The sequence below is a fragment of the Meleagris gallopavo genome, chromosome 4 (genome assembly GCF_000146605.3).
Source record: "Meleagris gallopavo isolate NT-WF06-2002-E0010 breed Aviagen turkey brand Nicholas breeding stock chromosome 4, Turkey_5.1, whole genome shotgun sequence".
Taxonomy (NCBI): Eukaryota; Metazoa; Chordata; class Aves; order Galliformes; family Phasianidae; genus Meleagris; species Meleagris gallopavo.
In genome coordinates, this window is record NC_015014.2 from 64,419,331 (window position 1) to 64,434,589 (window position 15,259).

At 48.7% G+C, this 15,259-nt stretch overlaps 1 protein-coding gene across 1 annotated transcript in view; it reads left to right on the forward strand.

Moving 5' to 3' along the window:
- The window catches only part of LOC104910910 (exocyst complex component 6B-like), a 43,441-nt gene that overhangs the window by 2,197 nt on the left and 25,985 nt on the right, over positions 1–15,259 (forward strand). The window contains exon 3 of the mRNA XM_031553300.1: positions 7–125. Coding sequence (XP_031409160.1) covers positions 7–125 — 119 coding nt within the window. The remainder of the gene's footprint in view (positions 1–6; positions 126–15,259) is intronic.

Genomic DNA, 15,259 nt, shown 5'->3' on the forward strand with positions numbered 1-15,259 from the left:
CTCCCTCCCCACCGCCACCGTGTGAAGATGGCGGAGCTGGAGAGCTTAGAGACGGCGGCGGAGCACGAGAGGATCCTGCGGGAGATCGAAAGCACCGACACGGCCTGCATCGGCCCCACGCTCAGGTACGGCGCGGGCGGGGCGGGGCTGCAGGTGGTGCCGGGCCGGGCGGCTCCGAGCCTCCGTGTTCCTTTTGCCAACGCTCCTCTTGTTCCGAGAGGTCCGTGAAGGGCCGATTTGTGTTTTCTTAGCGGAGAGGAGCTCCTGAGGAAGCTGCCCCTCTCGCAGCCCCGCCCGATGTGGCTGCTCTCACCGTCCTGCCCGCGGTTGGAGGTGATGCTGTCGCCGTTTGGTCGATGGCCCTTTTGTTCTGAAACGGCTCTTCCTCCCAGCCGCGCAGCCCGTGGTTTCGTCTGTGCTACCTGCTGGGTTATCTGCGGTCAGCAGTGCGGCTGGATGCTGCCCTATCTGCCGTCACGCTCTCCCATCACCAGAGGTGTTTCCTTCTGATGCCCTTTAGGGGTTTTGTAGCCGTGCTTCCCGTTGTGTTCTTGTTCAGGAAGATGGTGAGCTGGCTGCCCGACCTGAGTTTGCTACTGTGGGAGATCGCCTCTTTTTCTTTCTCTAAATCTGATGTATTAGGTGAATTATGCACTTCTGAGCTCTTGCTAGGCAGGCAGCGTGCTGATAGCATCGCCGTCCGGATGGAAGCCATGCATTCGATTCAGCAAATAGAAAATCTCCTGCCTCCTTCCCCTGCTGAAAGGGGACGGGCTCCTCAGCAGGGTCTGCTGTGATACAGCAAGGGGAGATGGTTTCCAACTCAAAGAGAGGAGATCTAGGCTGGATATAAGTAAAAAGTGTTTTACAGTAAGGCTGCTTGCCCAGAGAGGTGCGGGTATCCCATCCATGTTGGCCTCTTCTCCCAGGCAACAAACAGAACCCAAGGAAATGGCCGCAAGTTGTACCAGAGGAGGTTTAGGTTGGACATAAGGAAGAACTTTTTCTCTCAGAGGGTGGTCAGGTACTGGAATGGCTGCCCAGGGAAGTGGTGGACTCGCCATCCCTGGCAGTGCTCGAGGCGTCTGGATGAGGAGCTGTGATAAATGGATTAGTGCTTGTGGTAGCAGTGGTGATGGGAGGACAGTTGGACTAGATGATCTTGTAGGTCGTTTCCAACCTTGCGATTCTGTGATTCATGGAGACCCTCAGGTCAGGTGGAGGAGCTCTGAGCACCCAATGGGTGTCCCTGTACACTGCAGGCAGTGGGACCAGATGGTCTTGAAGGGTCCCCTCCAACTCAAACCACAGTAAGAGTGAAGCTCCCCAAAGAACTTCATCTGAACACCAATATGCATTGCTTGTAACTGGGCACAAGCACATGTGTGTCCCTCTGGGAGGTGAATGATGCACACACGTAGAGGATGCTCATAGCCCACCTTCATCTCTTGGTTCTTCTGCATCAGGAGCTGCAGAACTTGAAATCAGTGCTGGGTGGGGGTATTGTGTACAGTCAGAGCTCACCCTTCTGTCCCACCCCCTCTACAATAGACCTTAATTCCTTTCCTGTATTGGAGTTTTCCAAAATCACTGTTTTAAATGACTCAGGTGGCTGTTTAAAAATGAATGGGTTTCAGCTGTGGGGTGATACTGTGGATAGAAACCCAACAAAGCAAAGCTTTGCATCTGCGGAGCAGTAGAATCACAGAATCCTAGAACGGCCTGTGTTGAAATGGCCCACAGTGATCATCTGGTTTCAACCCCCTGCTATGTGCAGGGATCAGACCAGGCTGCCCAGAGCCACATCCAGCCTGGCCTTGAATGCCCGCAGGGATGGGGCATCTATAACCTCCTTGGGCAACCTGTTCCAGTGCTTCACCACCCTATGTGAAAAACTTCCTCCTAATATCCAACCTAGACCTCCCCTGTCTCAGTTTGAAGCCATTCCCCCTTGTCCTATACTATCCATCCTCTTAAACAGCCATTCCAGCTGCTGTTTATACTTTCCCTTTAAGTATTGGAAGGCCACAATGAGTTCCCCTAGAGCCTTCTCTTCTCCAAGCTAAACAAGCCCAGTTCCCTCAACCTTTCCTCATAGGAGAGGTGCACCAGCCCTCTGATCATCTTAGTGGCCCTCCTCTGGACCTGACCTTGCTGTGGGGTTGCCCATTTATCTGGTCGGTTTTGTTTTTAGGACATGGCACTTTTCTTCCAGAAGTTCTCCTTAAAAGGTAAATGGGTGATGCTGTTGATAGAACACACTGAGAGTTGGGTTTCTCCTCCAAACTGAACCAACTGGTTAGAATGTATGGGAACTGTCACTGCTGGGAATGTGGGTGGTTCTTTTCATTCTGTATAGAATTCCTCATAGAAGGAAGTGCAGTTAAACTCGTTCCTTAATATTAAGGCTGGTTGTGTCTGTCTGTAGGAAAACTTGTGAGCATCAGAGGCAAAGGGAGGTTTGTGCTTTGCTGCATTACTTGCTGAAGCACAGCAGTACTTCGTTAGGAGGCTCGTTAAGGATCCAAGCATAAGCAATACCTGCTGCTTAGAGCTTAAATTGGATTGGTTCAGTGTAAACATGATATTCTGCAGAGCCCGGAAAAGCACATGATGAAAACTCTCAGAAAAGGTGACTCACTGCTGTGGGCATCATGGAAGAAGTGTGTCTTTATGGAGCGGGCTGGCCTCCCTTCCAGGAACAGCAATCCTGAAGCAGAGCTCAGAAATAGGCTGTGCTGGGTCTTGCTGCCAACGTGTTAACATCACAGCACTGCGCTGTTATCAGTTTCTCACACAGAAATAGGTGTTATGGCTGCTCTGAGTTGTGCTGATGTGGTGTTTGGTGCCTGGTCTGTGTTATCGGGGGTGGCTGAGGGGTTAAGATGTTAAAGTGAAGGTCCAACCATTTCATCTGGCTGGGTGGGTTGGTGTCCCACCCACCAGGGAGAGTTTTCAGCTAGAAAAAGAGCAAGTGTAGTAATTGGTGCCCTGGGGCAGGGGAAGGACGAGATGCCTGCTTGAAGTTCCTTCCAGGCCCATTTGTCTGCTTTTCTTTCTGTGATTCTTGTGCTGGGCACTGCGCACATGTGGGACAAAGCCCCTCTGAGGGGCTGGCAGGGGAGAAATTCCCTTCTAAATATAAAACAGGGGCATGAGAGGGAGCCTCGCAACAGCGTGGCTGAGTGTGATGAGCTGTGGCTGCCTCCTGCTCGTGGTACGGATGCCATCCAGGTCTCTCTCATAGACATGTGATGGGATGATTGCTGCCTGCTCTCTGCTGGGATCCCACTGCAGCTTCTAATCAGAGTTTGTCAGATTTCTCACTCTTCCCCATAGCTCTTGGTATAAAACGCTCCATCTTCAGCTTTGTGTTTCCTGTACTCCTCAATTATGCATTAATGGCTGCAGCTGGTGCAGAAGAAAGGCAGGAGAAGCACTGAGGTTATTCCATCTGACAGCTGTGTATGCGGGCAGTGCAGTGCCACTCACTTTCCCTGCCCTCAGCTGTCATCTGCAGATGAGCCCCTGCGATTGCATGCATTGCTAATCATCTAAAATCTGTTTCAACCTGCAGATATTTTGCTGTCCTTTCCCCTGTTGTTCTGCAGTGTCCTTTAACAGCAGATTCTGTTAACAATAAAGAGAGTCTACTCTCTTTATTATGAAAGTGGTGAGGTGCTGGAACAGCTGCCCAGAGAGATTGTGGATGTTCTGTCCCTGGAGGTGTTCCAGGCCAGGTTGTCTGGGGCCCTGGGCAGCCTGGGCTGCTATGAAATATGGAGGTTGGTGGCCCTGCCTGCAGCAGAGGAGTTGGAGCTTGGTGATCCTTGAGGCCCCTTCCAACTCAAGCCATTCTATGGTTGATTCTATGATTCTGCGTCTTCTCATAGTTAAAATATCTGCTGGTGTTTTCAAGAAGCTTCTTCATCATCTTTTCCATTCTGCATATTGAGCTCTTCCCATTGAGGTTTTATTGGTCGTGATAGGATTAGTGCCGACCTGAACCCCTTTAGAAAGCTGATGGACATCAGATCTCAAACAGCAGTCAGTCGTTCAGTGTGAGCTTTGAAACTCCAATGAAAAATACAGCCCTGTCTCAGATCTGTCTGCTAACTGTGCTTGTTCAGAGCAATTACAAGTTCTTCAACCCAGGAATGGAATTGAGCACACTTGATAGGGGATAGTTTCTACTAAGCAGCTCTTGACTGAGATTAAAGTAGGACAGTAATTAGGCTCTGTTCTCTAAATCCTTTATCAACTTTCCATGAGTTGTCAGGGATTAGCCATGTCCCAGGTGACCTGTAACCACCTGCCTGACCCTTTCGTTGTCCTGGCCACGTGCTGTGTTCGTCCTACTGTAACCATGTGCCAAGGTTCCATTTAAGCAACGGGTCCTCGGCTGCAATTCTATAGGATTCTGGGTTTTCCGATTAATATTCTCATTAATGGAAAGAGCTTCACCTGGCTTCCTCTTGTACAGATACATCAGAGTAAGTCCTGCATCAGTCTGAACTGAAACCATCCCAGCCCTGCGTCTACAAGTCCACGTTCCAAGAACTTTGGGGCTTTGCTCTTTTGGACAGGGCCAGGCATGTGTTGGGGCTCCTGTTAGCCCCTTTGAGCTCCCCAGTGCCCAGCAGACCTCTCGCTTTTCTGGGGAGCCCAGCTGTGCTCTGGAGGGTCAGATGGATTCGTGGCATCGTGTGGTGATGTGCCAATCTTCTGGGCTGGATGCGAAGAATGAAGGAGTGCCAAGCTCGTCCTAATCTCTGCTGCAGTGGGTGAGATGAGGATAATGGTCTGCTTTACAGATGTGAAGGGAGGGTAAGGACAGGCATCTGGCTTAAAGATTTCCTATTAGTATTTCGGAGGGGAGGCGTGAGGATGGTACGGTGCCTCCTGGTCGCTCTTGGGATCGCCTTTCTGAGCAGTAGGCAGCTGTGCTTGCTGCAGTCTGCCCTTCAGCTGAGCCCTCCCAGGGTGAGGAGACCATGGGATGGAGTGCATCTTCTCAGACGATGAAACACCTTGCCAAAGTCCAAGGTAAAGAACTGAGGAGCATCTGAACAAAATCTGCTGAACGCCGTGCGAACTTGGTGCTGATATATGCAGAGTTACAGACTTTGCCGTGGTGTTGTTGTCATCCCTGCTTGACTTTGCCTGGACTCTGCAGGTCCCATCCCTGGGGTCTGTGAATAGCAGTGTGAAACTGCAGCCTCCAGCAAAGGGGCAGCGCATAGCAGCTAGGCACTAAGCGCTGCCCACAGAGCTCGCTCAGGAAACTGCTTATAACAACTGTAAATTGTCTGCTAATAAAAGCCTCGCAGGATCTTTTGAAACATCTTTCAGCCCATTCTTCTGCCACCCAGACAGGGAAACTGCAATCTCCTGAAAGCGAGTCTGCGCCTCTGTTCATATGCACATAATTAAGTGTCTTTTACAAGACAGTTCATTGCAATGCTGCTGGAATTGTATTAGCATTCCCTTCTGGTCAGGCTGATGCTGTGGAGAGAAAAAGCAGCAACAGCTCTCATGAAGTAATTCAGCACCAGCAGTGCTCCAGCAGGAGACGGACCTGCCTTAACGTGTGTGGCATCGCCTGCAGGTATGCTTAATTTACTTAATTATTATCTCTCATTTTATGAGTCCTTTCTATCTGCTGCATTAAGGGTATCTTGAAGGATATTTTGTCTTTATTTTTAACAAAACAGCTGTTTATTCCATGACTGAGGAAGCCTCGTGGTGCTTACTTTGCAATTCCTTTTCCCAAAGGATAGCAAACAGTCTTTGGGAAAAGCTGCGCTAACTGGACTTGCTTAATCCAGAGAAAACAAGTTGGGTACACAATTTGTCTTCAGATATAGAACAGGCTGCTGGAAAGATGGATAAAAAGCTCTTTTTATATTTTATTGGTATGGTACGGATCGTACCAGCAGTGCTCTGCTCAGGAGCTTCCAATGGATCTCCCCCAGATTCCCCCTCAACTTCTTAGCCCACCAACTCTAATGTGTAAACATCTTAAAGTGATGAGTTCTGCAGTTTAATTGCATGTCAAACAGCTCAGCCAAGGTCGTTGCTGGGCTTGCTGCACTGCTCAGAGCATCTCCTGCTGTCACCTCACTCCGTGGCACAGACTCTGTGGACCCGTGCATGCAGCAGCCATTCAATCATGCCTTTCTTCAGCGTTAGGATGCTGCTGGTTCGGAGCAGTAAATATGCTTTTCAAGCAGTTTCATTGCCACCCACAAGCATTTAATACTCGTAGTTGATGCTTTTCAGTTTCATTTTTTGGAAGGGAAGAAATGAAGAAGCATGCTGTTTTTCTTTGTGGTAATAACAGTTCTCCTCCTTCTCACGTAGAGGAGCTTAATTTGGTGTAACAGCAGATCAGGTTGGATGTTAGGAGACATTCCTTCCCCAAAAGAGCAGTCAGGCACTGACACAGCTGCCCAGGGAGTGGTGTGGTCACCATTCCTGGAGGTGTTTCAGAACTGGGGATGTGGCACTGAGGGACGTGGTCAGTGGGCATGGTGGGATGGGTTGGGTTAGGGATCTCAGAGCTCTTTTCCAATCTGAATAATTCAGTGATTCTGTAAAATCTGTCAGCTGTCTGTTTGGGGCTGGTTTGTTCACCTCTGGTTGGATGTAGGAGCCCAGCTCTGAGGTTGGGGCTGCAGGAGTTCTCATTAAGCTGTCCCACCTCCAGCATGTGCTCCTTGGAAAGTCAAAAATAGGCAACCAGTCTGCTTGGCTTCCTATGGGTGTGCCGTGGGAATAACATCCTTTGATAAGATTTCTGATGCAGCTTTAGGTCATGGTGAGGAATTGTTCCCCTGTGAGTACCAGCCTGTTTCTGAGTACCGTTTGTCTTTCAGCACTGAGGATGTTCTGTGTGTCTGTCTGCTGGGACTTCAGTTCTGTGCTTCCAAACTGGTTCTGTTTGGAAAATCGGTGTCTGGATCATTAGCTCTCCTGGTAGGTTGGCTCAGAGGCTGGCTGTTTGCTGAGGCCAACGCGCTGCTTTGCATTTGTTCAGGCATTGCTTAGAGACAGAGGGGCTGAGCATCAGGAGCAGAAAGGGAAAGGATGAATGCAAAGATGAATGTCTGGAGCGTTTTTCCCCTCTCTGCTGAGTCATGAGGAGCTTCAGTGTAAGGCGAGGGGCTGGAAGGGAAGGGAGGGTGGCTCTTGGCAGCATTTTAGCTGATGGATGAAGCTGCTGGCTTCACTTCCAGGCTGATGTCTCAGAGTCCAATTCTTGAGCAATGCTGAGAGGAGTGGCAGGATGGGTAAGGTGAGCATATCTGGTCCCAGCCAGTGATACCAAAATTGAGCTGGGCTGCAGGCTTTGTTTTTTTACACTTCATTTCAAACGGTGCTTTGGGATGCAGGTTGTTCCTATGCACTGCCTAAACGAGGGCTTTGGTGACTCCAGCTTCTGTGCAAAGGACTTGAGGAAGGGATTGATATGAAGCAGAGATTTCTTGGAGTTGAGCTTCCTTACTGCTAGGTATAACCCTCTGGAAGGTGGCACCCATTAATGGAATATTTTCCAAATATTGCCTTTCTTAAGCTAGCTTTTCTTCTGTTTTGTCCGGAGCTAAGAGTAAAGATCAACTGAACCAACTCACCAATCCTTTTGTCCTCTTTCTGATTTGGAGAGCAGCAGACACCAAATGATGCTCAGAGCAGTGCGGGTGCCCAAGGTCATGGATGGGGGGTGGAGGGCACCCAGCCCACAGCAGGGGGGCTGGGAGGGCTCTAAAGTCCCTTCCAACCCAACTGTTTTAGACTAGATGACTTTATGACTCAAGTTGTAGCTTCTTAGAGAAACTATGCCCTTCCTGTTAAATATATCTGCATCATTCTCAGCCTGCCTTTTCCTGACAGCCAATGTAATCTTGCTTTCGAAGCTGCTAGCATGGTGGAGTGGAGCAGAGTGGTGTGTGAGGTCATGAGGAGTTAAGCAGAGCCTGAACTCCAGGCAGGACACCCCTGCAGAGCTGTGGTGTGCAAGTAAGAAGGGTTTGGCCAGGAGTGGAGATGTGGGGAAGGTTGGTGGGACAGACTGATGGCTTTAATTCCACATCAATTCACCCATGGTCTCAGCTCAGACATGAGCCCCTTTGGTAAGGATGTGTAAGCTTGTAGTTAGCAAGCCTGTAAGCTTGCCAACATTGCAAAAGGAAGGCAGAGATCTCCTCACCATGAATTCTTGGCGAGTCCATGGCATCTGATTGGTAACATGAGGACTCTTCAGTGAGCTTGTGTGTTTTGTAGGGCAGTATGAAGGTCAGGAAGGAGGAACAGAGCAGATAGATCCTGTTGCAGAATAACCTTGCACAGATCAGACTTGTTTGACTGCTTGTGTGGAATGGAACGCCTCACCTGGGAGTTCGTGGTGCTGCACACCCACCAGCAGAGAACACTGACCTTGATTTCTTCTGGAGCTGAACTGAGGTGCAGAAAGCTGTGCAGCTAGCAAGCAAACCAGCACTGTCTCCTGCTGCTGTACAGCTGTGGTGGTGTCAGCAGCTGGTTCAGAATGGTCACAGGAGCGCCTGTGTGGGTCTGCAAGCATGTTGGTGCTTTGTGCCCACACAGCCACTGGTCAGACAGCTCACCTATCATCTGCCACCTGTTCTGAGTAACACTGCCTGTTGCTATCAGGATTGCTTTCCTAAAAGGTTCACAAATGTATGAGAAACTTCACAGTTTGGAGTCACAAATCAGGCTTAAGTTAAAACCCTGCTGCTTCTGGCTTGCATCTTGTTTGGTGCTGTTGGACTTTCTTTACATTTATGTGCTGGAAAATATTCGGTCTGAGCTTTCTGCCCTCCCATGCAGGGCTGGAGAAGACTTCTTAAAGAGAAACAAAGGTACCCTTTGTGCAGGGGTAGCTATCTCAGTGCTCCACCAAGCTAACAGCACAGCCTGACTGCTGCTACTCATTGCCCTCCCTTGGATTTCCAGCAAGTTGGAAGTGCTGCAGCTGAGCCAGGAAACACGTGTTGCCTTGACCTGAAGAAGAGGAGCATGCTTACATTCAGGACTCCCAGTTTTCAGAGTTTCCTAGTTCTCTGGTACTTGGGCTTTGTTTCAGGTATGAGCTTATCCTGTGGTCCCTGCAGTACCGATAGTAGATGTTTCTTCCACATCTGCAAACAAACAAACAAACAAAAAAAAGGCAACGAACAACAAAACAACTCAAACCTAACCCCACAAACTCCAGAAGCTTTTCCAGAAGTCATATTTGCTCTGTAATGCGTTGGTCCTGCTTGTTTGCTTCAGAAGCAGCAGCTCAAAAGGAACATCCCGTGTTGGTAGCATGCCATGAAGTGCTGCGTGCCAGGGAGGCCTGCATGCATTTTGTGTTGGAGAGAAGTCCAAAATAGGCACTGGAAGGGAACCTGGTAGATGACACATCCCCAGCCTTCCATGAAACACACCAGAGGGGTTGAGCTTTGCTAAAAGCTTCAGATAGTGCTGTACATCTAAGTGGAAGGTGAACTCTTTTGCAGTGAGTAGTAGAGGGGAGAAAAAAAAACACAGTCCTTTCATCACCCTTTATTTGTCTGCGCTTCGTCATTGTTTGTCCTCTTGCTTGATTTTATTATTTTAAATTAAAGATGTAAAAATCTGAAGCAAATAACAAAGCATTCTCTCCTGGGAAGTGTGATGTAATTGAACTCCTCTCTGATTCTTCTGAGTAATAGAAATCCCTGCAAAGGAAGCTAGAAGTGAAGGAGCATTTTGTTGTTTTCCCTACAAATAGCTGTTTTTGGGGCTCAGAGGTGAGGTTAAATGCCACTTATTATTGAGGAGAGCCCAAGCACTGTAAAATAGCCTGTAGCTGGGATGTGGTGCGTGGCTGAGTTTGGCCTTCAGACTCAGTTCTTCACACTGCCCTTCCTGAAGGGATCCATGTCCTCTCCAGGGTTTTACTCATGCAGCTGGAGAGAATTATTGGGATTATTTTTTCCGGAGCATTTTTAGTGCTGATGGTCAGAGCTGAGTCTGGCAGAGGTTCACTTGAAACCTGGCGTGCAGGATGCTCAGTTAGGGTGTGAGGTTAATTAATCTTCATTGAGCTAGTTAGGATGTGCTTTCGTTCTTACTGCAAACTATAAATAATGATGGTAAGGGATAATTGGATTACAAGAGCAAAATACGTGGGACGTGGCTGCTTTAGTGCCTGTTAAGCTACCTGGCTGCACTCTGTCTTTAACCTTTAAGAGGTAATAATAACACAACCGTGTTTAATTACACTTGTGGGTAAAACTGGAATGCAAAGGTTGGAAGCAGGGGCAAGGACAGAAATACAAATGGAAGCTGGAAATAAAGGCAGGAAGTGCAGCTCAGGCTGCCCAGGGCCCCATCCATGGCCTTGGGCACCTCCAGGGATGGGGAATCTGCAACTCTGAGCAGCAGTGCTGGGGCCTCTGCGCTCCAAGTAAAGCATTCCCTCCTAATATCTCACCTAAATCTCCCCTCTTTGAGTTAAAAGCCATTCCCCCTTGTCCCATTAGTATCTGCCCATGTAAAAAGACAGTCCATCTTGGTGACATATCCTCCTGGGGGACTATCTCTTTCCACAGGGCATCCAGCTGCTGAGCGATCTAGCACTCTTATATTTGCAAGCAAAGCAGATAACAATGATATTCACATTATTTTTTGGACAAACATGCCAAATACGTGAAGAGTGCAATATATCTTAATATATATTCAACCGTTGCACGTAAAGATATTTTTCCTCAATCCTCCGTATCAATTTGGGGCTGTGAAAAGACTGATACTCCTTCCTTATCTAAGAAATGTGAGCGGCTGAGGCTGTCCCTGGTCCATCAGCACCCGCTGGAATTCCTGCTATCTCCCTGATTGCCTGGCTTTGGGATCTGCCCATCTGCGTGCTGGAAGCTGGGCTGAAAATGCAAGAAGCACATGAGAACTTCTGTCATGCATGAGAAATGTGAGCTGCTTCGTGATGGTGACTTGGAGACAAACACATCTGTCCTATTTTTGGTTGACTGAACTGTTGCCCAGGGATGACTTTATTCACTAAAATATGTTTGTATGTACGAGAAATACAAAGTATTTCTTTCATTCTTTTATTTTTTTTCCTCACTCCTCATCCATTGCTTGCAAAATACCTGCATCAGTGGGATGTTTGCAGCCAGTCCCACAGCTGGTGTTGGTGTTGTGGGCTGGGTTTTACAGTTACTGGGTGTACACAGGGGGAATTTATCAGTGTGAATAGCCAGGGTCTTTGAAAGAAACTCTCTTGGTGGGAAGGGATATTACGAACAGATAAATTCCCTTGCCAACACTGAAGAATGCCATGAAAAACCTGCCACCTCCATCAGCAGTGCAGTAAAAATGACGTTGGCAGAGGCGCAGAATCTGCTGGTTTCAGGCTAATTGCATTTTGGAATGTTTTCTGTGCAAGATCTGTAGGTTGTAACATACAAGATGTATTGCCCACTTGCCTGCCGTCTGTGGGGAGACAGAGAAGAACATGTGGATCTGGAGTTGGAACTGCTCTGCACATTGGGGATGGCCTGGGTGGTTGACTGGTGGTGTTGGGTATGGCCTGGGTGGTTGACTGGTGGTGTTGGGGATGGCCTGGGTGGTTGACTGGTGGCGTTGGGGATGGCCTGGGTGGTTGACTGGTGGCGTTGGGGATGGCCTGGGTGGTTGACTGGTGGCGTTGGGGATGGCCTGGGTGATTAGTGGTGTTGGGTATGGCTGGATGGTTGACTGGAGACATTGGCCATGACCACGTGGTTGGCTGGAGGTGTTGGCCATGGCTGGGCAGTCGATTGGTGGCACATGGGAGGTGACTTGGGAGCTTGGTGTTGTCCGAGGCACTCATCCTCACCTTTCCAGCATCTGTCAGCAATCCATATACAATCTCATACACTGCAGAATGCAAAAACTGTTTGGCAATGGTTGTCTTGTCAACCAGTTGGCTGGACGTCACTAGTGTGGAAGTTAGAGGCTAGTAATGGAATGGTTTAATGAATGTGAGGACAAATGGGTTGCTCTTGTTTTATTTTTTATGTTTATTTTTGGGACAATTTGCATCCTTAAAATAGCAAAAAAAATTCCAAGTATTTCCCAGTTCCTAGTAGGTTGTTTCCTCTTTGTTCAGAGGATTTGGATGTGAGCATGACCGCTTGATTCAGGTACTGTGGTCTCTTTCTGCTAGGAAATCTTATTTACTTCTTTATGTGGTTGGATTCTTAAACCTCTGTGCTTGAGGCTCTTTGTGGAAACCCTTCTCCTTCCCCCTCCTGAAACACAAGCAGGAGGGCTGGTTTTTCACTTCGACAGACTTTTCTCTGCTCATTAATGAGCTCTTGGTGTGCTTTTTTTTGAGTCTCCTTAATGTGGATCATATTTTTAGAGCAGCTCATGAAGCCATGCAGAGTTGATTGCTCAGCCGTACGCTTCCCCATCTGAGCCAGCTGAAAATAACCGGTCCCCAGGGGTGGGCAGGGAGCACGAGGTCAGCTCCATGCACAGCCCCAGTCACCTGCATCTCTTTTGTGTGCAAGAGGTTGGCACTTTGGGGGATTTTTGTTGTTTTCCTGAATGGGATGCAGAAGGTGAGAGGTGATGCGGGAGCTGATGGAAGCTTGGAGATGAACAAAAAGGAGAGCTCCCAAAATCAGGCACATAGTGCAGATAAGGCATTGCTGGGGCTGTCCCTTAGCACCCACAGCAGCTGTGCAGGGCTTGTTTTGATCTACGTGCTGCTCAGATGGGATGTCAGCTGGGAACCACAGCCTTCTGTATGGGCAGGAGCTGGGTGAAGGCCGGCCGGCTGCACGGCGTGAGAGGGACAACCCTGTCTGAGCAGGGGAGGTGGAACTCATAAACACTCGATTGTCCTCATCTAATCAGCAGCCCTATTTTTACACATCCTGCTCTGTGTTGATGGGATTTTTTTTTTTGTTATTTGTTTTAACTTGAAGCAGTGCACTACTATGTTTTTCCTCCTGCCCGCTTCCCAAACAGGAAAAGTCAGGGCTTTATTTTTTCCTCTCGAGGAAGGACTCTAAATGGCTGCTGAATGACACACGTATTTTGACAAGGCAAAAGTGTAAAGGGAACCACAGAATGGTAAGGTTGGAAGGGGCCTTACAGTCCCTCCAGGGATAGGGCAGCACACTGGACAGCAGTGCCAGGGCCTCACCTCAGAGTGAAGAGTTTCCTCCTCACTTCTAAATCACCCCTCTTTTATTTTAAAGCCATTCCCGCTTGCCTTGTCATTATCAAACCACGTAAAACGTTGGTTCCCCTCCTGTTTATAAGCTCCATTTAGGTACTGGAAGGCTGCAATGAGGTCTCTCCAGAGCTTTCTCCAGGCTGAGCAAGTCCAGCTCCTTCAGCCCATCTTCACAGGGGAGGTGCTCCAGCCCTCTGATCATCTTTTGGCCCTTCTCTGGATCCATGTGCTTCCATCAGCATGAGGATGCCCCAGCCCTGGAGGTGCCCAAGGCCATGGATGGGGCCCTGGGCAGCCTGAGCTGCTGGAGGGCTGCATGGAGTGGGGCTGGGAGGGCTGGGAGGTCCCTTCCAACCCAAGTCATCCTATGTGTCTGTGATAATGATTTCGGTCTCTGAGCTCTGTCAGTGAACTGACAGCTGACCCATTGCGGCTGCCTCCTGCTGTGGGTGAGGGATGAGTGTCAGAGCTCCGTGCATCACTTCTTTGTTTTCTACGTGTCTGCTTTTTCTTCTTAATTTTCCCACTGGGGACACTGGGATCCTTTGAAGCAAATTGGCCCTAGGCCTGAGACGTTACACGTTGCCTTTTTAAAATTCCTTTTGCACTATCAGTTGGACACAGCACCCTTTGCTTCCTGTCCTAAATAGCTGCAGAGAGTTGCTTTGTTCAGCTGCAGTGATAGCTGTATGTGGAGCAGCACACAGTACTGGAGCCTAAAAACTCTCTAGGAACCCTTATACGTGAGGTACCATCATTTGGGGCTATTAGGATTTATTTTTGTTGAAAGCACTTAAAAACAAAAACAAAAACAACCAGCCTGAGCTGCTTGCATTCTGAAATGACTGTTTCTGATATCTATTGCATGGGGGGGAAGCACTGAGGTCTGTGTTGATGTTGGAGGTCTTTTCCAGTCTTCATGGGCGATCTATAGAGTCATCAAGTGCTTTGTTGATTGGGCTGTTGGGTGTAAGGAGTGCAAAAATCCATCCGCAGGTTGTTATGGAATGCTGAGTGGCCGTGCTTTATGCAGCTCCAGGCTCAGTTCAGACCCAATTCACACCACTGCCATCGGTGTGGTGGAGCCCACTCCCTCCATAGAGGTGTGAGAGTCGATGCAGCTCAGCAGGAGGGAGGTGGATGTTAAATCTGAATGGTTTGTTGACCTGGAATGCTGTGCTGCATCTTTGAGAAGGGTGGTCTGAACGTGGAAGCTGATGGACAGATGCCTACTGCAGCATTCCCTGTGCCGGCCTTCAGCTTCCCTTCACAGCACTCTGCTTTCCTTGGCAGTGTTGATAGGGTTCTTTTTTGTTTTTTTTTAAAGGTCTGAAGGAACTATTAATTTATCTTCTCTGAGCTTTGCACAATGCAGATCGTATATTCCTGAATAAAGGCTGTGACCTTTGCTTGAGCTTGAGTACAGCTTCAGGTTGAGATGAGCGTCACTGTAGAAGATGCTGTGATGGAAAATTCATTTTCTCTCTTGATTCTTTATTACAAGCAGATTGCTCTTAGTGCTAGCAAAGCTGTGCCTTGCTCCGGGGGGGGATTTGCCTGCCATCGGTTCTCACAGAATCACAGAATGGCCAGGGTTGGAAGGGACTTCAAGGACCACGAAGCTCCAACTCCCTGCCACATGCAGGGCCACCAACCTCCACATTTCAGAGCTGCCCAGGCTGCCCAGGGCCCCATCCAACCTGGCCTTCAACACCTCCATCCACAGCCTCTCTGGGCAGCTGTTCCAGCACCTCTCCACTCCAATCTAAACCTTCCTTCCTTGAGCTTTGAATCAGTATTTCTGAATCCCTCTCAACTTGCCCTTTCTTTTCCAGTTTTCCATATAGATCTGCTGCATCAGCAGTGCCACCACACAAACATCAAGCAGCAAAGGAGTTCTGCTACGAGCATTACCCTTGAGGGAAAACCTCAAAACCCTAAAGCAGATCCCTGCAAACCAGTTATGTCATCATCCAACCCCTGAGGATGATTTTACCACACGGGAGTCTGACTGCTTCTGCATCC